The 25,645-nt window shown below is 40.8% G+C and overlaps 1 protein-coding gene and 1 long non-coding RNA gene across 3 annotated transcripts in view; one reads left to right on the forward strand and one right to left on the reverse strand.

Moving 5' to 3' along the window:
* The window catches only part of FNIP1 (folliculin interacting protein 1), a 160,421-nt gene extending 143,616 nt beyond the window's left edge, over nt 1–16,805 (reverse strand). For both annotated transcript variants that reach the window (XM_015140715.3, XM_015140713.3), the window contains exon 1: nt 16,618–16,805. In XM_015140715.3, the coding sequence (XP_014996201.1) occupies nt 16,618–16,709 (92 nt within the window). In that variant the 5' untranslated portion in view covers nt 16,710–16,805. The remainder of the gene's footprint in view (nt 1–16,617) is intronic.
* On the forward strand, nt 16,231–24,322 carry LOC114678901 (uncharacterized). Its single transcript, XR_013418508.1, has 2 exons — nt 16,231–16,371; nt 21,585–24,322. It is a non-coding gene; the product is annotated as an uncharacterized LOC114678901 (long non-coding RNA).
* The last annotated feature ends 1,323 nt before the right edge of the window (nt 24,323–25,645 follow it).

A 25,645-nucleotide genomic window follows, 5' to 3' on the forward strand; every position in this document is an offset into this window, starting at 1 on the left:
AGAAAGAGTTGCACATCTGTCACTTTAAATCAAAAGCTAGAAATGATAAAGCGTAGTGAGGAAGGCTGAGACAGGCCAAAAGATAGGCCTCTTGCACCAGTTAGCCATGTTGTGAATGCAAAGGAAAAGTTCTTAAAGGAAATCAGAAGTGCTACTCCAGTGAATAAAAAAATGGCAAGAAAGTGAAACAGCCTTATTGCTGATAGGGAGAAAATCTGAATGGTCTGGATGGAAGATCAAACCAGCCACAATAGTTCCTTAAGCCAAAGCCTAATCCAGAGCAAGGCCCTAACTCTCTCAACTCCATGAAGTCTGAGAGAGGTAAGAAGTTTGAAAGTAGCATAGGTTAGTTCATGAGGTTTAAGGAAAGAAGCCGTCTCCATCAGCATAAAATTACAAGGTGAAAAAGCAAATTACCCAGAAGATCTAGCTAAGATAACTGATGACAGTGGCTACACTAACTAACAGATTATCAGTGTAGACAAAACAGCCTATTTATATCAGAAGAAGATGCCATCTAGGATTTCCATAGCCAGACAGGAGAAATCAATCCCTGGCTTCCAAGCTTTAAGGGACAGGCTGACTCTCTTGTTAGGGGCTAAAGCAGCTAGTGACTTTAAGTTGAAGCCAAAGCTCATTTGCCATTCTGAAAATCCTAGAGCCCTTAAGAATGATGCTAAATTTACTTTGCCTATTCTCTATAGATGAACAACAAAGTCTGGATGACAGCACATCTGCTGACAGCATGGTTTACCAAATATTTTAAGCCCACTGTTGAGACCTACTGCTCAGAAAAAAGATTCCTTTCAAAATACTACTACTCATTGACAATGCATCTTGTCACCAAAGAGCTCCAATGGTGATGTACAAGGAGATTAACGTTGTTATCATGCCTGCTAACACAACATCCATTCTGCAGCCTATGGATCAAAGAGTAATTCTGACTTTGAAGTCTTACTAATTAAGAAATACATTTTAGGAAAAAGAAAAAAAGAAATACATTTTAGGGCCAGGTGTGGTGGCTCATGACTGTAAATCCCAACACTTTGGGAAGCCAAGGTGGGAAGACTGCTTGAGGCCAGGAGTTCAAGACCAGCCTCCACAACATAGCAAGACTCTATATAAATCAAAAAAAAATTAGCCAGGCATGGTGGTAAACACCTACAGTACTAGATACTTGGAAAGTTGAGGTGGGAGGATCACTTAAGCCCAGTAGTTCAAGGCTGCAATAAGCTAGGATCACACCATGGCATTCCAGTCTAGGCGACATAGGAAGACCCTGTCTCTTAAAAAAAGAAAAAGAAAAAGAAGGAAAAGAAATACATTCTGTAAGGCTACAGCTGCCACAAATAAGTGATTCTTCTGATACATCTGGCAAAATAAAATTGAAAACCTTCTGGAGGCCAGACACTGTGGCTCACACCTGTAATCCCAGTACCTTGGGAGGCTGAGACGGGAGGATCACTTGAGCCCAGGAGTTTGAGACCAACCTTTGGCAACACGGTGAAACCTCGACTCTACCAAAAAAAAAAAACTACACATGCACAAAAATTGGCCGGGTGTGGCAGTACCTATAGTCTCAGCTACTCAGGAGGCTGAGATGGGAGGCTTGAGCCCGCGAGGCAGACATTGCAGTGAGCCAAAATTATGCCACAGCACTCCAACCTGAACAACAGAGCTAGACCCTGTCTCAATGAAGAAAGAAAAAGAAGGAAGGGAGGGAGGGAGGGAGGGAGGGAGGCAGGCAGGCACGCAGGCAGGCTGGCTGGCTGGCTTATGGAAAGGATTCATCATTCCAGGTGCCATTTAAAAATATTCATGATTCATGGGAAGAAGTCAAAATACCAATATTAACAGGAGTTTGGAAGAAAGTCAACCATCATGAATGACTTTGAGGGGTTCAACACTTCAGTGAAGGAAGTAACTGCAGATGTGGTGGAAATAGCAAAAGAATTAGAATTAGAAGTGGAGGCTAGGCCAGGTGCAGTGGTTTCACCATGTTGGCCAGGCTGGTCTCGAACTCCTGACCTCAAGTGATCCGTCTGCCTCAGCCTCTCAACGTGCTGGGATTACAGGGGTGAGCCTCCGCACCTGGCCTGTTTCTTATTTCTAAATTAAGGTTAGGTACACATTGTTTTTTAAGACATAATGCTACTACCCACTTAACAGACTACAGTGTAGTGTAAATGTAACTTTTATATGCACTAGGAAACAAAAAAATTTGTGTAGCTTACTTTTTGGCAATATTTACTGGCCTAGAATTAAACATGCAATATCACCTATATATGCTTATACACTATGAAGTTCCCTTTTCTAGCCCCATCCTTTACACAGAACAGAAGTGTATTCTCTTCAGAAACTGTCAAAGAAATACCAGACTCATGGTCATTAGGACTTCCGAGAAAGAGGCTGAGAAACAGATCTGAAAACAGAGAATTATGAAAAGGAATAAGAATGAGCTCTTGGAAACTAAAAACATGATAACTGACATAAAAATAGACACTTCACCCCCCCCAAAAATGAAATCTCCTAGAAGTAGAATAGAAAGCTAAGTCAGAAATTAGGAGAGGAAAAAAAAAAAAAAAAAAAAAAAAACAAGAAATTTGAAAGATCAATACAGGAGACTCTCCCTGGAGGATCTAAAGTTCTAAAAAGAAGTGATGCAATCTAAGAAATCATGTAAGAAAATCCCCAGAACTAAAATGTGTCCAGATTAAAAGCCCCATCAAATATCAGCAAATGAATTAAAAAACAAAAATAAACAAAATCATGAGGTACATCACTGAAATTTCAGACTGAAGATAAAGAGAAAAATCAAGAAAACCCCCAAAAAGCTTCTTGGGGTCAGTTATGGCTTTTGACTTCTCAGCTGCAATACTGGAATCTCAAGACAATAGGACAATGCCTTCAAATTACTGACTTAAAATGAATCTCAATCTAGAATTGTGTACTTAGCAGACTGCCAACCAAGCCTAAAGATAGAACTAAGACATTTTCAGACTTGCAGTCTCAAAAATTTATCTCCCACCCACTCACTCCTGGATAGGTATGGTCCACTGAAACACAGGAATAATCCAAAGAGGAAGAAGCCATGGAAGCCAGTCAATGGGTAATCTGGCCCCAACAAAAAAAAAAAAAAAGAAGAAGAAGAAAGAAGAAAGAAGAAGAAAGAAGAAAGAAGAAGAAAGAAGAAGAAGAAGAAGAAGAAGAAACAAAAAGGAAGAAGAAGGAGGGAGGAGGGAGGAAGGAGGAGGAGGAAGAAGAAAAGAAGAAAGAGGAAGGAGGAGGAGGAAGAAGGAAGAGGAAGGAGGGAGGAGGGAGGAGGAAGGAGGAGGAAGAAGGGAGGAGGAGGAAGAAGAAAAGAAGGAGGAGGAAGGAGGAAGAGGAAGGAGGGAGGAGGAAGAAGGGAGGAGGAAGAAAAGAAGGAAGAAGAAAGAAGAAAGAAGAAGAAGAAACAAAAAGGAAGAAGAAGGAGGGAGGAGGGAGGAAGGAGGAGGAGGAAGAAGAAAAGAAGAAGGAGGAAGGAGGAGGAGGAAGGAGGAAGAGGAAGGAGGGAGGAGGAAGGAGGAGGAAGAAGGGAGGAGGAAGAAGAAAAGAAGAAGAGGAAGGAGGAGGAGGAAGGAGGGAGGAGGAAGTAGGGAGGAGGAAGAAAGGAGGAGGAAGAAGAAAGAAGGAAGAAGAAAGAAGAAAGAAGAAGAAGAAGAAACAAAAAGGAAGAAGAAGGAGGGAGGAGGGAGGAAGGAGGAGGAGGAAGAAAAGAAGAAGGAGGAAGGAGGAGGAGGAAGGAGGAGGAGGAAGGAAGAGGAAGGAGGGAGGAGGAAGGAGGGAGGAGGAAGGAGGGAGGAGGAAGAAGAAGAAAGAAGAAAGAAGAAAGAAGAAGAAGGAGGAGAAGGAGGAGAAGGAGAAGGAGAAAGAAGGAGAAGGAGGAGAAGGAGGAGAAGAAGGAGAAGGAGGAGAAGGAGAAGGAGAAGGAGAAGAAGGAGAAGAAGAAGAAGAAGAAGGAGGAGAAGGAGGAGGAGGAGGAGGAGGAGGAGGAGCAGCAGCAGCAGCAGCAGAGGAAGAAGCAGCAGCAGCAGAAGCAGCAGCAGCAGAAGCAGCAGCAGCAACAACAACAAAAGGGCAAAGTAATTCCTAAGACAAAGACAAAGGAAGCCTCCTGACAACACTAGGGAGCATACCTACAGGGCCAGCAGTCCAGACTGGAGCCAGAGAAAGCTGGAAGGTTCCAAAAAAGGACATATCCAGGAGGAAACAATATGAACTGATCAATTATTTGTCAGATAATTTACTAAGAGATAAATTCTTTTTAGAGGTTTTATGGAGTTGTTGAAGGATATAGAAATACTAACGATTTCAAACAAAACAAAACATACAAAAATTCAGCAATTACCTTCAAGAAAAAGGAAAGAAAACATAAAATACATTTAGCTCATCAGTGAACAGACATTTACAATACAACAATATAGTTAATTTTGATTATTTAACCAAAAATTCTAATATTGAAAGAATGAAGAAGGGTATATATGTATGTATGTGTTAAAGACCTAAATCTTTAATTATCAGGAGATAATGAATAAATCAATAATAAACTATATATTCAATTTGTTTGAAACTATAAAAGAAGGCCGGGTGCACTGGCTCACACCTGTAATTTCAGCACTTTGGGAGGCCAAGATGGGAGGACTGTTTGAGCCCAGGAGTTCGAGACCAGCCTGGGCAACAAAGTAAGACTCCCATCTTTACAAAAAATAAAAATTAGCTGGGCATGGTAGCTCTTGCCTGTGGTCTCAGCTACTTGGGAGGCTGGGATGCGAAGATCACTTGAGCCCGGAAAATCGAAGCTGCACTGAGCCATGACTATGCCACTGCACTCCAGCCTGGGTGACAAAGTGAGACTGTCTCTCAAAAAAATAATAATAATTAAAATATTAAAGTAAATACTCAAAAAAAACAGCAAAGTAACTGAAAAAGCAGTTTGCCTCTAAGATAAGGACTGGGTTTGAGGCACAGTGGGACAAGGAACTACTATCATTAGTAAATTTCTGCTATAATGCTGTTGGGCAGGGCAAAATTCAACACATAATATTTTGAGTCAGATTTTAACAAGTAGGCTGGGCATGGTGGCTCACACCTGTAATCCCAACACGCTGGTAGGTTGAGGCAGGTGGACTGCTTGAGGTCAGGAGTTCCAAGACCAGCCTGCCCAACATGGTGAAACTCCATCACTACTAAAAATACAAAAATTGGCCGGGTGTGGTGGCAGGCACCTATAATCCCAAGCTACTCAGGAGGCTGAGGCAGGAGAATCACTTGAACCTGGGAGGCAAGGTTGCAGTGAGCCAAGATTGCGACACTGCACTCCAGCGTGGGCAACAGAGACTCTGTATCAAAAACAAAAAAAAATTAACAAGTAATGAGCTTCGCCATCTAGCCAGTCAGGAGTTCCATAACTGGAACTGATAGTGTCACAGCTGGTACGTTAACATGGGGCTTTACTATGTAATCTTTAAAAAATGTTCAGGCATTTCATTAATAAAACTTTAAAATATCAGTCGGTTGCAGTGGCATACACTTGTAGTCCCAGCTACTTCGGAGGCTGAGACAAGAAGATCGCTTGAGCCAGGGGTTCAAGCCCAGCCTGGGAAACAAACTGAGACCCTGTTTCTTCAAAAAGATTTATTTTTTAATATTTAAATTATTCACAAATAATGTCTATTATTTACAAATATGCAGTTTGTATTTTATATTCTAAAGTAACTAGAAATTAATCAAAATTAATACAAAATCCATATTTATGGGAGTCATAACCAATTCCAAAATTTATTCTGGAAACTTATTCTGGAAAATGAGGCCACCTTTGCAATGTTTAAAAAAATCAAAATAAATAAAATCTTCCTTTAAATTGACAAACAATGATGTCAAAGAAAAATCTGCTTAAATTGCTCATTGAATGAATAACTTTAGGCAAGCAACTCAAAACAGAAGCATCTTTGTTAAATGAATTAGAACTTTTTCAGTTCAGTGACTATTTTTATTCATTTGTTCATTCATCAAATATTTATTGAATGCATTCTTTGAGTTGGACACCAGAAGTACAGCACTAAGTTAGACAAAGGCTGTGCCCTTACAGAACTTACAATCTAGTGAAGTATTAATATAGATACATAAAAACGCAATTAAAACACAAGCAAATATCTGCCACAATGAAGAAATACAGGAAAAACGTGGGTTCTATTGGACCTGTAAAATACGTCACATCCAAAGTATTCCAAGTAGTTTGCAAACACAAGAAACAGATTATTCTCAAGAAACATCAAATGGTCCTAATTAGAGCCCACGACTAGAGGACAAACTAAAATGAAGACTGGAAAGGAGAAACTGGGGATTAGAGTGCTGTAGTTTGAATGTGTCCCCCAAAGTTCACATGTCAGAAACTGAATCCTCAATGCAACAATTCTGAGAGGTGAGACTATTAAGAGGTATTAGGTCATAAGGGCTCTGCCCTCAGGAAGGAATTAAGATCATTATCTCCAAAGTAGGTTTGTTATAAAAGTGAGTTCAGCCCCCTCTTGCTCTCTCCTGCACTCTCTTGCCCATGTAATGCCTTTTTCCACGGGATGATGCAGTAAGACAGTCCTCACCAGCTGCCAGCAAGCACCATGCTCTCGGACTTTCTAGCCTCCAGAACTATGAGCCTAATAAATTTCTTTTCTTTATACATTACTCAGTCTGTGGTATTCTGTTATAACAGCACATACTGAACTAAAGCAGAGGATGTGGGAAGAAATTCTAACATCTGAGTACCTACTATGCCATTTAATCCTCAAAACAACTATCAGAAGGTAGGTATTATAAATACTGGGACTATCTCTTCAGTATCTACTTCCTCCTCTTCAACCAGCATTTTGTGGGAGACTGACCTCACTACTAGCTCCAGATGTACTACCACAATCAGAGCAACTCCACTCCCCTTGCCACAGTAACCAAAATAGGTAGTCTATGCCTAAGCCAATCAGGTCATGATGACCATGAATAAGTCCAATGGAGATATAAACAGCACCGAGTTTAGGACTTTTGCCGAAAATCTTGGAGTACAGAGTCTTGTCTCCTAGGTAGAGTGGTATGAGATAACAGCAAGAAGCACTGCTTCTAGCATTACCTCATGACAAAAGAGAATGAAGCCTGAGGACTCAGCAATTAAGTGTGAGAACTCCAGTTTGAAAACCAAGTGGTCTGATTTCAGAATTAAGAGATGCAAGCACACACACAGACACCCCGCAGTACAGGGGCATGGATCTGAACTCATCAAGTCGATCACACCAGCTACAACTCTATAAAAGGCTGATAAGCCAAACTGAGGACTTTGAACTTTGTTAAGAACAAAGTCTCTAGAACTTAAACATCTGAGTTCAAATCTTAATTTCGTCACTTAGTAGTCATGTGACATGGGGCAAGCTACTTAATTTCTCTGTGCCTGTTTCCTCATCAATGAAACAGGGATAATCAGACCTCTTTATAAAGCTATTGTGAGATTTAAATGAGTTAATAGGTGTAAGGCACATAAAACAGTGTGCAGCACAGATCAATCTATTTAAGCAATGAGGAGTCAAGATTTCTGAGTGTTTTGATTAGAATTATGACCTAGGAAAATCAATTCAGAAGAACAGTGTGGGGCCAGGTGCAGCAGCTCACACCTATAATCCCAACACTTTGAGAGGCCAAGGTGGGACCACTGCTTGAGGTGAAGAGTTTGAGGCTGCAGTGAGCTAGGATTGCGCCACTGAACTCCAACTCAAGATTGGGTGACACAGTGAGACCCTATCTCCCTGCTGAGAAAAGAAGCAGTATGTTGTGGAGGGGAAAAGTGGGAAAGTAATAGCAAAGTTTTAAGAAAGGCATCAACGGTTTGTATAAGGTGATGACAGTGGAAAATAAAATCGAACTGAAGCTACTGAAGAATTTGAATCAACAGGACTTAACAAATGAGCAAATGTGGCAATCAAAGACTAGGAGGAATAAACAATGATCTCTGATTTTCAACTTGGTAGACTAAGAATGGTGGTCCCAGAAACAGAAACAAAATCCGGAGAGGGTAGATTAGGACTCCTTTAAAATAAAAGAGGTTATCTTATGTTTTACATGGGAAGTTATTTTAAGCAAGTTTAAAATTAATAGGATTTAACATAATTATTACGTTAGTAAGACGTGAGATCCAAGGCTGCGTGCAGTAGCTCACGCCTGTAATCCCAGCACTTTGGGAGCCCAAGAAGGGCGGAGTACCTGAGGTCAGGAGTTCGAGACCAGACTAGCCAACATGGTGAAACTCCCATCTCTACTAAAAATAAAAAAATTAACATAAATAAATAAATAAATACAAATACAAAAATTTTCGGGTGTGATGGCACGTGCCTGTAATCCCAGCTACTTGGGAGGCTGAGGTGCAAGAATTGCTTGAACCCGGGAGGCAGAGGTTGCAGTAAGCCAGGATTGTGCTACTGCACCTAGATGACACTCTGTCTCAAAAAAAAAAAAAAAAAAAAAAGAAAGTATCCAAGTTTCATAAATGACACTTTAAAGCTGTATTTTTCTCTTTTTTTCAATAAACCTAGTTTAAAAAACAAATCTAATTCCACTACTTAGGGATGAAAAAGCAGATCAAATTAACAACCAAAATTATAGTATTTGCACTTCTTACTGTGAAATTAAACTACCATATGATCCAGCAATCTGTCTACTGAATATATATCCAAAAGAAAGAAAATTAGTATGTCGAAAAAAATATTTGCACACTCATATTTACTGCAGCAGTATTTACACTAGCCAAGATATGCAATCAACCTAAGTGTCCATCAACAGATCAAAGGATAAAGAAAATGTCGTATATATACATAATGGAATATTATTCAGCCATTAAAAAGAATAAAATTCTGTTATCTGAGGCAATACGGATGAGCCCGGAGGACATGGTGCTAAATGAAATTAGGCACAGAAAGACAAATACCACATGTCCTCACTCACATGTAGAAACTAAAAAAGCTGATCTCATAGAAGTAGAGTAGAATAGTGGTTACAAGAGGCTCGGAAGTGTATCCAATCAATTAAAAATACATATATTTAAAATAAACTAAGTAAAATAAAAATTCTTTTGGTTATGACAAATTTTTTAAAATCCCATTTAAAAAACAAAACTTCTGAAAAATGATTCTTAAAATTGTTAGTAATATTATGAAGCTAGCTTTTAAGAACTTCAGAAGCTCAAAATGTGACATAAAATCAGAAAGCTGAAAGTGAAAAAATAACTCAGCACTACAGATTATTTCTCCTATAGAAATAATAAATAGAAAGTTAAGTAGTGGGGCCATTTTCTCACATTTACTCCACATCTATCTCACTTTTCCCCCCAAACATTTATCCTCCCTACCAAAAAACCATCAAGGTCACCAATTACCTCCATCTTGACAAATGGACACTTTTCTGTTTCTCATCTCACAAGACCTGTCAGCAACCAGTATACAAACAATTTATCACTCAATCATTTTTTAAACACTTCCTTGTCTTGGCTTCCCTAACACCACAGATCCCTGGCTTTTCCCTATCTATCTTCTTTGTATATCTTCCTCTCTCAGATCTGTGTATTTTCACACATCCTCAGGGCAAAGCCCTCAGTCCTTTCCCCTTCTCTATCTATACCCTTTTCCTAGATGATCTCATCCATTCTGTAGTTTTAATACTAACCATACACACAAACTCGTATCTCCAATCCCAATCTCTACTGTGAACTCCAGATTGACTTTATTTAACTGTCATCTCTACGTGTCATATCTCAATTGCAATTAAAACTAGACCAAATATCCAAAACAGAACTTTTGACCCTCTCCCTCTGCCCTTAAAATTGTTACTTCATTCATTCATTCTACAAATATTTCCTCAGCATACGCTCAGGCACTGTGTTGTCCACTGGCACAACAATGTGAACTTGGGGGAGACAGATTATAATAAAATATTAAAAGAGTTATAATGGATATAAAGTGTGTGTTCCAACAGAAAATGGAGAGAAGGTGGCTATTTTTGATAGCGTGTTTAAGAGCAGCCTCTATACCAGCCTGAGCAATATGGCAAAACCCCATGTCTACAAAAAATACAAAATTAGCCATGCATGATGGCCCACACCTTGTAGTCCCAGCAGCTACTCGGGAGGTTAAGGTGGGGAGATCACTTAAGCCCAGGAGGTGAAGGTTGCAGTGAGCCAAGATCGCACCTTCCCTCCAGCCTGGGCGACAGAGCAAGAACCTGTCTCAAAGAAAAAAGGCATCTACTTAGTTGCTCCAGTCAAAAACCTAGGCATCTATTCCCCACACACAATCCATTAGGCAAATTTACAGAGTTCTGACTACAAAATAAATCTTGATGCTTAACACTGAAGAGAGGGCTCAAATAAGCAAAGAGAGACGTGGACAATGACAACTGTGACAGATGTCACAGAAGGACATGCAATAAGCTATGAAACAAAGTTACAGTCAGACCTACTCTAGTCTGGAAGAAATCAGAAAAGGCTTCCTGGAGCAAGGAGTAATTAGAATAAGCCCAGATGTTCAATACAAAAAAGCCAAACAAAAAGGTATAAGGGACTATGTCAAGAATAGGGAGCAGTACAGCTTGGCATATCCCAGAATCAAAATAAATCCAAGGTGATAAACTCTTAGAAGGAGGAGTGTAGATTAAGACACAGGCCAGAAGAAAGCAAGAAGTTAACAAAGATTAATGAGGTCATGTCAAAAAGAAACAGAAGTCAACCTAAAAAGGCTTCCATTGGCCAAATATGAGACAATTTGACAGGAGTGGATTAAAACACACTAAAATCCAATAGCTCATGAAAATCTTTTAAGATGATAATTACAACAAAAAACCTTCAGTGAACAACTCATTACCAATTACTTTGGAAAATGACAAGGAAATCATCTAACTTTTATGCTCCCTTTTCTGTAGCAAGGAGTAACTAAATAGTTGATAAAAGTTATTCCAGCAAATAAATGCACAAAAAATTAGAGAATCAGGGTATCACCATTTTGCAAAATATACATTTTGCAAAATAACAAAATAATGAATTCAGGCAATCATCAACAAAGAATGTTAAAATCATTAGTTAAAGGGGGTATTATGTAATAGAAGAATAAGGCTGATACCACCTGAAACCACTACAAGTGAGGCAACCAGGTATGTAACTTTGATGAGGAGGAAGTACACAACATCTACAAAATAATTTTATTGAAAAAAAAAAAAGGGAACCTAAATATGATAAAATATCTAAATCTAACTTCAAGCTTTCAGGAAAGACAAGAAATAGAGGAATAAGTTATAGCAAACTTACAGCAAACCTGAGCATCAGAATTGCCTGGAGGGGGCTTTCTAAACCACGTATTGCTGGGAAACCATACGACTGCAAAAGCCAAACACAGAATGTGGGAAATTTCACATTTAAGTGGGGGAGGGCTGTTATAGAATAAAACTTACTTAAGCTGCCTAACTGCAAATGCAATAATATATAGACTCTTAAGACTGATTCAAACAAACTTACCATAAAAAGACATATTGAGATAACAGAAAATTGGAATATGGACTAAGAATGGCTTGTATTAAGGAATTTCTGTTAATTCTATTAACAATAATACTATAGTGGCTTTTTAAAAAATGTCATTTGGACAGGAAAAAAAAAAAGGCTAGCGAATTGGCAAAAGCCACACTATGCAGAATAGGCAAAAGACATTCTTTAATAAGTCTGGGCCCAAACTAAGTGGTTTTTACACAAGACTGATATCATTAACAGTAACAACTACTTCTGGTTCCTGAAAGCCATGTGCTAAGCACCACATTAAGTTCTTTACATGACTTATCTCTGAATCCTTAAAATAAACCTTATGAAGATATTAAATGCTATACATCCTTTTGTCTCATTTTGTCTGCTGTTCATGACCACAATTGGCAGGTTTTTTTTTTCTTTTTGAGATGCAGTTTCATTCCTGTTACCCAGGCTGGAGTGCAATGGCGCGATCTCAGCTCACTGCAACCTCCGCCTTCCAGGTTCAAGCAATTCTCCTGCCTCAGCCTCCTGAGTAGCTGGGATTACAGGCGCCCCGCCACCACGCTCAGCTGATTTTTGTATTTTTAGTAGAGACAGGGTTTCACCACATTGGCCAGGCTGGTCTCAAACTCCTGACCTCAGGTGATCCACCCGCCTCGGCCTCCCAAAGTGCTGGGATTACAGGCGTGAGCCACCGCGCCCAGTCACAATGGCACTTTTTAAAATGTATGACATATTGAGGGTAGTTTGGAAAAAGGTGGGATCACAGAAAGACCAATTAAAAGGCTGAGTACATTAAGAATCCCTGATATAAAGAATCAGAATAAATGTTCATATATTTGGAATACAGGATGAGCATTTCTAATCCAAAATCATTTTGATCACTGACAAGACACCACAGTGGAAAACTTCACACCTGACTTCATGTGAGGAGTCAAAATGCAGTCGACACTTCGTGCACAAAATCATTAAAAAGTATCGTATAAATTATGTGCTATGTTTACGAGGTATATATTTAGACTTAGGTCCCACCTCTGAAAAAACACATTATGTATACACAAGTATTCAAAAATCTGAAAAATTCCACAATCCAAAACACTTCTAGTCCCAGGCATTTCAGGTAAAGGACACTCAACCTGTGTAACAAAAATCCAGGTATTATTTAACCAAACATTAATTATGTCCTACAAACATTTCACTTCAAAACCAACGTTCCTTGCCAAAGTAGTTTTCAGGAAGTTATTTAAAACAATCTTTTTTTTGAGACAGGATTTCACTCTGTCACCCAGACTAGGGTGCAGTGGCGCAATCATGGCTCATCACTGCAGCCTTAACCTCCCAGGCTAGGCAACCTCCCACCTTAGCATCCTATGTAGCTAGGACTACAGGCACACGCTGCCACACCTGGCTAATTTTTGGTAATTTTTGTAGGGACAGGGGTTTTGCCATGTTGCCCTGGCTGGTCTTGAACTCCTGGGCTCAAGCACTCCTCCCGCCATGGCCTCCCAAAGTGCTGGAATTACAAGTATAAGCCACAACACCCAGCCCAAAACAATAATTTCTATATGTATTATAGTTATTGGGTTTATATTTCTTACTTCTACTGGAAGAAAATAGAGAAAACATAAAGCAGTATCTTCTCCTAGAAAGTGCCTTTTCCCCCAAATTCTTTAAATGGAGAAAACACATTACTGTCTCAATTCTCTAAATGACTGAAAAAATACCCTCCCCATATTTTTCAAATTCATCTCCAGTTCAAGAATCTTAGATAAGCACATAGAACTCTATATGGTAAGAGACCTTAGAGTGAAGACAAGGGAAGTGGGTATTCCCTGGCCATCTCTTCTAATGGGATAACCATAGAAGACAATACAGAAAGGTTCCTAAAGCTTCTTTATCAGAAGTCTCTCCTATTCTAGAGTCCTACTGTGGCTTACAATTACTGGGTTTTGTATACCGGTTACTCTAGGAACCGCCTCTTAGGAACTGAGCTACGGTTAGTTGCCAATGGCTAACTACACCCAAGCCTGATTTAACAACTTAGGCGTTAGGCTGACTACAACAAAACAAAACACCCAAAAAAGGATTCCAACAAGGAAAGCATGGTATACTAGAATGAAAACTAAATGTTAGTCTACTCAAAAACCTGGGTTACATAAAAAGATGCTGAATATGAACTTTGGAAATGCAAACTAAAACCACAAGATACCACTAGAACGGCTATAATCAAAAGAATAAAAAAACTATTAAGACGGTAAATTTCAGCCAGGCATGGTGGCCCACGCCTGTAATTACAGCACTTTGGGAGGCCAAGGTGGGAGGATATTTAGGAGGCTACTCAGGAGGCTGAGGTGGGAGGATCACTTGAGCCCAGGAGGTCAAGGCTGCAATGAGCCTTAATTGTATCATGGCACTCTAGCCTGAGCAACAAGTGAGACCCTATCTCAAAAAAAAAAAAAAAAAAAGTAAATTTTACATGGTTTTTACAATAAAAATTTTTAATTAAAAAACGGTATCAATATTGAAGATATTGTGAAGAAACGGTAATCTTCATGCATTGCTACTGAGAACACAAAATGGTAAAACTATTTTGGAAAAGTTTGACAATTTTTTATGTTAAACACAACACTTAGCATATGACTCTGCAACTCTACTCCTAGGTATCTACCCAAGAGAAATGAAAATATATGTCCACATAAAGACTTATACACAAACATTAACAGCAGCATTATTTATAATAGCCCAAATCTGGGAAAAAAAAACAAACCAAATGTCCTCCAACTAGTGAGTGAATAAACAAATCATGGTATAGCCATACAATGGAATACCATTCAGTGATAAAATTGAATTAACTAGCTGGGTGTGGTAGCTCATCCCTGTAAGGCCAGAACTCTGGGAGGCCAAGGTGAGAGGATCCCTTGAGCCTAGGAGATTGACGGTGCTTTAGGCGAGGTCGCGCCACCACACTCCAGCCTGTTGACAGAGACCCTGTCTCAAAAAAAAAAAAAAAAAGAGGGAACTAATAAAAGCAACAAACAAGCCAGACACAAGATTATGACAGAAAGTATCAGTGACTGCCCTGGGTGAGGAGGGGTTAGGCTGCAACACAGCATGAGGGAACTTTTTGGGTAATGGAAGTGTTCTAAAACTTCATAGGGGTGGTGGGTATACAACTGTATACAATGTATGCTTAAAATGTATTATACTTTATTGTGTATAAATTATAGCTCAATGAAATAGTTTTTTAAAAACCCTGGGTTGATTAGATCTGTAAGTTACTAGCTATGTGACATTAACCAGAATGGTTTTTTTTCCTTCAGATATGCCTATTCTGTTTCATCAGTTTTCATTGCTCACAATCACACATTTTATTTTTAAAGTGAACAATTCTATAATGTACTGCAGTTATTGGGCTTACAGATAATTCTTACTTCCACTGGCAGAAATATATACTTATCTGCACTGCTACTTGCTCTATCTCGTAAGATTGTTGTGAAACATCAAATAAGATAACTGATGAGAAAGTTCTTTGGTAACTGTAAAATAGTATTACGCAACTATATAGTAGACTTTACATTTTTGAAAAACAGACGTGAAAATGTTTTTTCATATGAGCGACTTGAGACCCTTGTAAACCTAGGTACCCAAAGTCAATCTTTGCCCAGAAATAGAAAGCAGTTGTCTATTCAAATGCCACCTTTGAAATATCCTATCGAAACCTGTTTCCTACTGTCGCTTGAGTTAGTAGATGGCTCAATGTAGTATCATCTAAGCTGCACTTTCATTTTTCAAAGGAAAAACACTAAAGAAATGTTTAGAGAGAGACAGATGAGCATGACACATTTATTTTTCAGGGGAAAAGAGAGATACGTAGAAAAATGTCTTCAATTCCATATGCATTTACTGAATGTTTCCTGATGAGATCTGCATTAGCAAGAGAGAGTGAATAATTTTAAGAATAGCAAAATTTCTTAAACCAGTGTGGCACAATCATTTCAACTTTGCCTGTTCCAAAATTTGACAGATTCTCTCTTTTTTTGTTGTTTCTACTACTGTTGTACAACTGGGCTCTTTGCTATCCTACCAAGTTTGTGTGGTATTTGACATTTAGCCTAGTTATATTTGCAAGTTTCCACACTGCAATATTTACAAAGGCTGTTTGGACATAATCTCCTCAGGTTTAACGACTAAATTTCACCTTGAATTCAGGTTTATATCAAATCTTACAATTCTGAAAAGCTACTCTGCCAGCAACAGGTACTACAACGAAAAATCAACAAAGCCTGTACCACCACAAAATGCTCTGCTAACATTTTCAATTTTTAAGACTCCTTTTCAGTAACAGTTCTAAAGAGGAAGAATCTACGGCCAATTCCAAGGCCAGATTTCATTTAATGTTGTCTTGCTTCAGTAGTAACTCTAAACTCAAGTTTCACATTTCTCCTTCGATAACATTAAGGTCGCTCGGTCCGGTTACCGCACACCTCCAATTTTAGCGTCCAAGAAACCTGAAAGAACGGCACCTTGCCTACTTGCTCCTCCAGCCTTCTCTCAACTCAGAAGCTTGGCCAAACGTGCCGCTCTCTCCACAACGCCAACGGAGCTGGAACGCAGCGCCCGGAGGACAACTGGTCACGGGGAGGAGGGGAGAACTTCGCCGCCCGGAGTACGGCGGCTGAGGTCCAATCCAGCCCGCGCCCAACTCTACTCGGTGCCAGGAAGGCGTGTGGACCCGAAGTCTCAGGCCGCGGTGCTAGATCCGGAGGAGCAGAGTCGCGCGTGGCTGGGGTCAGGTAGTAAACAAACCGACGGGAGAAGGGGGAAGGGGCAACGGCGAGGCGGGTGGGGTAAGAGAAGAGGTAGGACCTCGCTCCAACCCTTCAGCGCGAGCCAGCAGCCGGCTCCACCCCACCGAGGACCAGATGCTGGTCTCGGCGCGGCGCTTCCGCTTGGGTCGGAAAACCGAAGGCCCCAACACCCCTGGAGCCCAGAGTCCACAAGGCCATCGGCTCCGCGACCCCCGCCCCACAGCGCCCTACCTGAACCCGCAATCTGGATCCCGGGCGTCGCGGCCGGGCGCGCCCAGCCCGGTCTTCTTGCTGAAGAGCTTCTGGAACAGCGTAGGGGCCATGCTCCCCACGGCCAGGCAGGGGTCGCTCCGCTGGGCGCTTGGTAGGCCCCTGCTCCTAGAGCCGCCCCGCCACCCCCATGGGCGCCTCAGTCATATGACAGAAATTAGTCACTTCAAACGGCCACGGCGCGCGGGGCGGGGCGCGAGGCAAGGCCGGCGCTCATTGGCTGGAGGTGGGCCGCATCACGTGGCGGCGCGCGGAGCAGGGGCAAGGCGGGGGCGTGGGGTGGAGCTACCTCCATTAGGCGCACTGGCGTTTCCCGTCACGTGGCAGCTCACGGGGCGGGGCGTGTGCCGAGAGGACAAGACTGGAAGGTGGCTAGGGATGTGTAGGGGGAGTAGGCTCAGTCTCGATCCTCCTCTGTGAGGCTGTCGGCTACCATCAGAGGCTGCGCCAGGGTGGCGCGGGGACGATGCCAGGAGCCTTGGAGTGCAGAAGCCTTCGACTCCCCGCACCCACAGAGTTGCGTAGGGAACCATGGGCAACCTATTCTCCCTTGTCAGCCCCTCCTTAGCTTCTGCGGCTTCACACCTCCATTCCGCGCCGGGGAGAGTCTGGCGGCCCCTGGAGCACGGAAGGCGCACGAGCGTACCCGTGGGGCCTCGGCCAAGGCTGGACTTTGAGCCCAGGACCCCAGGCCCGCCCTTAGAAGGCCGCTCCGGCCCGCGAGAGGTCTGGGATCTGGACAGCGCGGGGGCTGGCTCACAGGGACTGGTGGAGGAACCTGCCGGGACCCCTGCCACAGCCATGGCTCCCCGCAAAGACGACCTCGGGCAGGGACTGCGGGCAGAGTTTGTACTAGTGCCTCAAACCCTGACATCAGGAATTAGTCTCGTGGAAGAGCTAGCGATTGGAGGCTCAGGAGTTAGGCTGTTTCCTTGGTAACCAACAAAATCAGGTGAAACCAACGAAGTCAGGAAGCCTAAAGACATGTATGTACAGATATCTAAACTTTTACGCTAATTATTTAGATTTTTAATCTATCTTAATGGTTAGGTGTGAAGAAGGGAGGAACTGTGGAATTTTAACCAAGTTACAGGGAAGAAACGCTTTCTAAAAAAAGAAAAACGTTGCTCACATGTGACCTCACAGTCTTATTTAACCCATGGAACCAAAATATACCAGAGTTTGGAGCAAACTAATCTTATAAATTTTCAGCACCCCCATCCATTCACTCACTCCCCCTCCAGGATAACGAAGCTTGTACAATGGGATGCAATCCTCAGAGAAATTTAGGAAATAACTTGTATATGGTTGGAAGGCTGGATAAAAATACTTTGGGCAGGCGTGGTAGCTCACGTCTGTAATCCCAATACTGCAAGGCAGAGGCAAGCAGATCGCTTGAGCTCAGTAGTTCCAGACCAGCTTGGTCAACAGTAAGACCCCATCTCTACAAAAAAAATTTTTTTAATTAGCCAGGTGTGGCCGGGCGCTGTGGCTCACGCCTGTAATCCCAGCACTTTGGGAGGCCATGGCGAGTGGATCACCTGAGGTCAGGAGTTCCCAACCAGCCTGACCAACATGGTGAAACCCCATCTCCAAAAAATTAGCCAGTATGGTGGCGCATGCCTGCAATCCCAACTACTTGGGAGGCTGGGGCAGGAGAATTGCTTGAACCCAGTAGGTGGAGGTTGCAGTGAGCCAAGATCGTGCCATTGCACTCCAACCTGGGCAATAAGAGTGAAACACTGTCTCAAAAAAAATACCAAACAAAAATTAGACAGGTGTGGTCACGGCGCACACCTGTGGTACCAGCTACTCGGGTGGCTGAGGTAGGAGGGTATCTTGAGTGTGGGAAGTCAACGCTGCAGTGAGTGCCACTTGCACTTCAGCCTGGGCAACAGAGGGGGGCCCTATCTCAAAAAACAAAAAAATATTTTTTGAGAATTCATTTAATTAGGTATACAAATCAAATTTTATTTTCTTTAAGTGGCTACCAACTCCCACTGATTTGCAGCTAGAGTTTATGCTCTAAATAAGGGTCTGAAGATATTTAGAAAAGAAAATGTAATAGGCAGAATTTATATCTCTTTCAGAATTTGTCAGCAACCAAAATACTGAGTTTCAATGTTCCAAGACTTTTTTAAAGCACTATTTATTTATGACTAAGATACTGACATATTCATTCCACAATAATTTACGTTCTAGGCAGTGGGGATCTAAAGTAAAAAAGAGCTAGATTTCTAGGTGAGGAGACAGTATTTAAAGTTATTTCAGATAGTGACTACTGTTGTGAAGTTGGTAAGAACTAAGCAATGAAATGAGGGTGTCAGCAGAGTCTGAGGAGGTAACATTTGAGGTGCTTAGGTTGAAAATAATTCAGTTTCTCTGTATATTACCCAAGGTCCAGAAGCTACTGGGCAATACAGGATCAAAACAGCAGTACTATTTCACCTAGACATTTCAGATAATCCTCTGGCATCAAATGCTGAAAGATTTCTAACAGAGTAAAATAAGCTGTGTATATTTTTCTCACAAAACATTTGAATGTAGAATGAAATTTTTGTATTAAAAAAAAAAGTCAATGCAGTTTTTAAAAAATAAACAGAAGCATAGATCCTATCTGTCAATTAATGGTGCAATCATTTGGGGAAGTTTTGTTTTTACACTAAACTAAATGAGTACAAGTGGAAACAGGCTAAAGTCTGTCTATAAAGGACCAAAGACATTAAGGACTAATGGCTGTCCATGACTGACACAGAAAAGAGTAGTTCCAGGTCCCCTCAGAAGGAACTTTGCAAATACAATAACCTTGTGTGCTTTCACTGTGGGAAAAAATTGCTTCATGGGTAATTATAGATATTAATAGTAAGGGAAAAGAATATAACTCCTTGCATAAGAGACACTTTCAGTATTATCTAACCATTTAATGGTTTTATTTCTATAGTCTTATTTAGTCTTATACTTGAAAGGTACAGAAAAAAATTAGATTTATTTCCAATCATTCATCACATTTCTCCTACATTGCAGTGTAATACTAAAGTCACAGAATCAGAGAGTGCTGAAATGATACAAGTTTGTAATAAAAGAGGACACAACTATACATAATTATTCAGATTAAATTTTAAATATTTCAATTTTAGTATCAGTGAATATTATCTTTTATTTTTCCTTTTACTTAGTACTACGTCCTATCACAGAGAAGCTGAGGTGTCTTACAGGCAGCCTTTGTAAGTTTAACAAGTCAGCAAAGAGGAAATGTGAGAAAGAAAATAATTATCTACTCATTCATGCTATGTTATATCAATGTGGAACTACTGGGTTACAAAGATTAGACATAAAGCCTACACTCTCATTCAAGGGTAGAAGATTCAGTCTCCTCAAAACTCCAACAGTCTATGGATTTCTGTCCACCTGCTTCAAATATTCCCCTCCTGATAGCATAAAAGACAGGCATTCTTTACGATAGGCATTTGCTGGTTACTACATATAGGAAAAGGTGGCAATAAAACTAAAATCTTCCTCAACCACCATGTTAATAAGAATAGTCTCAATTATGCTGAATTATCATGAAACAAATTATAATTTCATTGATAACATCTCAGAACAAGACATTCAAAATCAAGATGATGAAGTAGACCTGCCTGAAAAACATTTAGATAGATGGGCTCAAGTTACCCCGCTTTTAAAAACTCTTAAACCAGCTGACCATTTATTGCTATATAATAAGGAAATGGCAGCATTCTGAAGCACCAGAAAACATAAATGGTGATTTATTCAACAAACATTTCTTGAGTCCCTCCAACATCTCAGACTCTACTCTAGGCACCGGGAATATGGTATTGAACAAGAGAGTCCTTATTCTTAGAAATTTTGTTTTTTGTGGGAAGAGACAAAATAAACAAGATGTTTGCAAGTTGTGCTAGGAGCCATGAAAGACAGCATGGATAGCAAGCAACTGATGGAGACCAAATTTAGATAGGGTGGTCAGGGAAGGCCTATCCAAAGATGTGTGATTTTAGCGAAGATGTGAAGAATGAAAAGGAACCAGCCATAGGAAGAAGGTGGTGAAGAATATTCTGGCAAACAGAAGAAAAAGTACAAAGGCTCTAAGAGAGAAATGGTTTTGGCCTGTTTGAAGAGGAGAAAGGAGGTCAGAAGAACTAAAATATACTCTGAGAATGGGAGATGGTTTGAAATGGTTAGAAAGGTATGAGGGGCCAGATTACGTAGGACCTTGTAAATTATGGAAAGGAGGTTAGACTGAGTGTGATGGGAGCTATCAGAGGAGTTTGAAACAGGAGAGGGACATGACACAATTTACGATTCTACTGTGGCTGTTCTGTGGATAAGGAATTTTAAAAGAGGAAGAATGGAACCAGAGAAATGAAATGCGTGACTACCTGTATTTTAGGAGAGAATTGATGGTGGCGAGCAAGTTATTTTGGAGATACACACTTCTGTTAGGAATGAAGAAAAGAAAAATATGACTCCTAGGTTTCTGCTGTGAGCAACTAAGTGGAAGTTATTTCCTGATTAAAAGACCAAGGAACACATGGATTTTAAGAGGAAAACCAAACATGTTAAGTTTGGATGTATTAAGTTTGAATTGCCTATTAGACATCCACGTGGAGATATTGAGTAGAATATATGGGAAGAAGCTAGGATTAGTGAGAGAAATTTGGGAGGTGTCAGCTTCTAGACAGAATTTATATTTATGTATATATGCATGTATGTATGTTTGAGAAAGAGTCTCACTCTGTCTCCCAGGCTGGAGTACAGTGGCATGATCTCAGCTCACTGCAAGCTCTGCCTCCCAGAACTCCCAGGTTCATGCCATTCTCCTGCCTCAGCCTCACAAGTAGCTGGGACTACAGGCACCTGCCACCACACGTGGCTAATTTTGTTTTGTTTTGTTTTGTTTGTATTTTTAGTAAAGACGGGGTTTCACTGTGTTAGCCAGGATGGTCTCCATCTCCTGACCTTGTGATCTGCCCGCCTCAGCCTCCCAAAGTGCTGGGATTACAGGCGTGAGCCACCATGCCCTGTTGCAGGAAGTCCAGGATGCTGAATGGAGGGACCGGCTGAAACCATAGCAGAAGAACATAATTCTGAAGATTTCATGGACATTTATTAGTTCCCCAAATTAATACTTTTATAATTTCTTACACCTGTTTTTACTGCAATCTCTGAACATAAATTGTGAAGATTTCATGGACACTTATCACTTCCCCAATCAATACCCTTGTGATTTCCTATGCCTATCTTTAATCTCTTAATCCCATCATCTTTGTAAACTGAGGTGGATGTATGTTGCCTCAGGACCCTGTGATGATTGCGTTAACTGCACAAATTGTTTGTAGAGCATGTGTGTTTGAACAATATGAAATCTGGGCACCTTGATAAAAGAACAGGATAACAGCAATGTTCAGGGAACAAGGAAGATAACTTTAAACTCTGACTGCCGGTGAGCCGGGCAGAACAGAGCCATATTTCTCTTCTTTCAAAAGCAAATAGGAGACATATCGCTGAATTCTTTTTCTCAGCAAGGAACATCCCTGAGAGAGAGAATGCATCCCTGAGGGTAGGCCTCTAAAATGGCTGCTTTGGGGACGGCTGTCTTTTACGGTCAAAGACAAAGGGATGAAATAACCCGGTCTCCCATAGTGCTCCCAGGCTTATTAGGATGAGGAAATTCCCACCTAATAAATTTTGGTCACACCAGTTGTCTGCTCTCAAACCCTGTCTCCTGATAAGATGTTATTAATGACAATGCATGCCTGAAACTTCATTAATAATTTTAATTTCACCCCGTCCTGTGATCTCGCCCTGCCTCCATTTGCTTTGTGATATTTTATTACCTTGTGAAGCATGTGATCTCTGTGACCCACACCCTATTCATACACTCCCTCCTCTTTTGAAAATCGCTAATAACTTGCTGGTTTTACGGCTCAGGAAGCATCATGGAACCTGCTGACATGTGATGTCTCCCCTGGACACCCAGCTTTAAAATTTCTCTCTTTTGTACTCTTTCCCTTTATTTCTCAGACCAGCCGACACTTAGGGAAATAGAAAAGAACCCATGTTGAATATCGGGGGTGGGGTTCACCCAATAGCGCCCAGCTGACAGAATTTACAATAATGGAATGGATGACTTTACATGAAGGGAGTGTGTATATAAAGAAGAAGGTTCAGAACTAAGACCCAAAGAGGATAACACTTACAGGTCTGGAAGAGAAAGATCCAACATAGAAGAATGAGAAGGAGCAGCAGTAAGACAAGAGAAGAAAACATCTCTAAAAAGAGAAATGAGTCAACTGTGTTGAATGGTGCTGAAAATTCAAGTGTTCATTAGATTTGTCAATATGGATATCCTGACAAGAACAGTTTCAATGGAGTAATGTGAGTGAAAGCCTGAAGCAGGTTCCAAAAGATAAAGGGGGCAAAAAGGAAGTGGTAAAGCAAATGCAGACAACAACTCTTTTTTGCTGAGATGGGGAGCAGAGAGGAGATGGAAAGGGACAACTGGTTTTCTTTTAAGATAGAAGATATTAGAGAATTGTGTATGCAACAGAAACAACCTAATAGGGATGGTGAAAATAAGCACCTACTATGTTCCAAGTGCTAGGAATACAATAGGAACAAGATGGATACAGGCCCTGCCCTTAAGAAACTAAATAATGAAAAAGCTATTACAGATTGTGATGTTATTTCAGGGAATCAAACTTTTCCTTCAAATATAAATTGGCTTGAAATCCTCATCTTGAATTATATTTCAAGTGTACAAAACTATGACAAAAATTATTACAACAAATATTTTTCAAACATTTAATATTCTTAATATGTGTCTGTGCTAGAATCCAGCAATACAATAAAGAATAAGACATAGTTTCTATGTTCAAGGACTTTACAGTCTAGGGAGAAAAAACAATTGACAGGCTGGGTGTGGTGGCTCACGCCTGTAATCCCAACACTTTGGGTGGTCAAAGCAGGTGTATCACTTGAGGTCAGGAGTTCAAGATGTGCCTGGCCAATATGGCAAAACCCTTGTCTGTACTAAAAATAGAAAAATTAGCCTGGCATGATGGTGCATACCTAGTAGTAGTAGTAGTAGTAGTAGTAGTAGTAGTAGTAGTAGTAGAAGTAGTAGTAGAAGTAGTAGTACGAGCACTACTCAGGAGGTTGAGGCAAGAGAATCGCTTGAACCCAGGAGGCGGAGCTTGCAGTGAGCCTAGATCGTGCCACTGCACTCCAGCCTGGGTGACAAAGAGCAAGGCTCTGTCCCAAAAAATAAAAATAAAAATAAAAAATTGACAGGCAATTATAGTACATTTTGATAAATGCTATGATGTGGGAAACTCTAGATTTTGATTGAGTCCATTAGTCAGGATGTTCTACATTGTACATGATAGAAAACCCAAACAAAACTAGCATAAGCAAAGAATGAAATTGATTAGCTCTCATAACTGGATCTAGTGCAGATGAACAGTTCAGGCACAGCTTTATCCAAGGACTGCACCAATGGTATTGAGAATTCAGTTTCTTTTTCCCATCTCTAATTTTTCTGTGCAGACTCTATTCCCAGGCAGTGTCACCAACTGTGGACATAAGCTGGCTGCCAGCAGCTTCCAGGATATATCCTTTCAGACAAAAGTCCAAGAAAAAAAGAAAAGTCTGTCCCAGCATTCCAAGAAAAAAAGCTCTGATATTTAATCCCAATAGGATCAGTTTAGGCCTTGGACCCATCACCGAACCAATTACTGTGCCAGAGTTGAGAGGGCTAACATGAATTGGCTTATGCCATGAAAGGCCTACCCCTGGAACTATGGGTGGGATCAATCCAACCTAAACCATATGGCTTAGAAATGTAAAATTCACTTAGGATAAAGTTAGAAGGAAAATGGATAGATGCAGGGGAAGTCACGACACATGTCCACTACCAATATCCATAACAGAGACAAAAACTTGGGATCAGCTACACAGACATGGTAACTAAAGCCATGAGTATATGAGATCACCCAGTGCAAGTGTTGCATGAGAAGACCCGGGACAGACCCCCAGGAAACACCAAAACTTAAAGATTGGGCAGAAAAAAAGGAGCCTTTGTAAGAAATGGAAGAGTGAGCTAGAGATGAGATGAGGGCCTGGAGGCTTTCACAGAATGTTTCAGAGAAGTCATTCTTTTCTAGAGGCTTTTAGGAAGAAAGTACTAGTCTATATAACATCATTAGCTGGAAGAAGTTAGGTAGGATGAGAACTGAAAAATACCCCTTAGATTAGCATCAAGGAGGTTGCTGGGAGCCTTAAGGGGAACAATGTCAGTGAAGAAACAAAGCTAAGGCCAAATTGTGTGTGTTTGGGTATGTTTACGAAGGGTAAAAGGTGAGGGGTCTGTGAGAACGTAGAAAGCACACTCTTTAGGAAACATGAATGCAAACGGATGAAGAATGATGGGTTAGCTAGAAGAACATATGGAGTCAAGGTAGGATTTAACATGTAAGATGATGAAACAGTTTAAAATTCAGGTTAGAAAATAAGAGTAGAGCAGTAGAGGTTGAAGATAACTTTTATCTGGAAAATTTGGGTGTCACACCCTTTACATAAACACATATGCTATATATACAACATAAAAGGCTATTCATAACTGAACAAACCATGATGAATGACATCTTAGAGAGGTGGGAAAAAATACCATTCTAGTTAAAAATGTAAGAATGGAAATGACATCAACTTTCATGTACTTTTTTTTTTTTTTTGAGATAGGGTCTCACTCTGTCACCCAGGCAGGAGTGCAGTGACATGACCATGGCTCACTGCAACCCTGCCTCCCAGGCTCAAGCAATTCTCCCATCTCAGACTCCTGAGTGGCTAAGACTACAGGCAAGCACCACCATTCCCAGCTAATGTTTGTACTTTTCTTGTAGAGATGGAGTCTCCCTACATTGCCCAGCCTGGTCTCAAACTCCTGGGCTCAAGTGACCTGCCTGTTTCAGCC

Source organism: Macaca mulatta, chromosome 6 (assembly GCF_049350105.2).
Source record: "Macaca mulatta isolate MMU2019108-1 chromosome 6, T2T-MMU8v2.0, whole genome shotgun sequence".
NCBI classification, from domain to species: Eukaryota; Metazoa; Chordata; class Mammalia; order Primates; family Cercopithecidae; genus Macaca; species Macaca mulatta.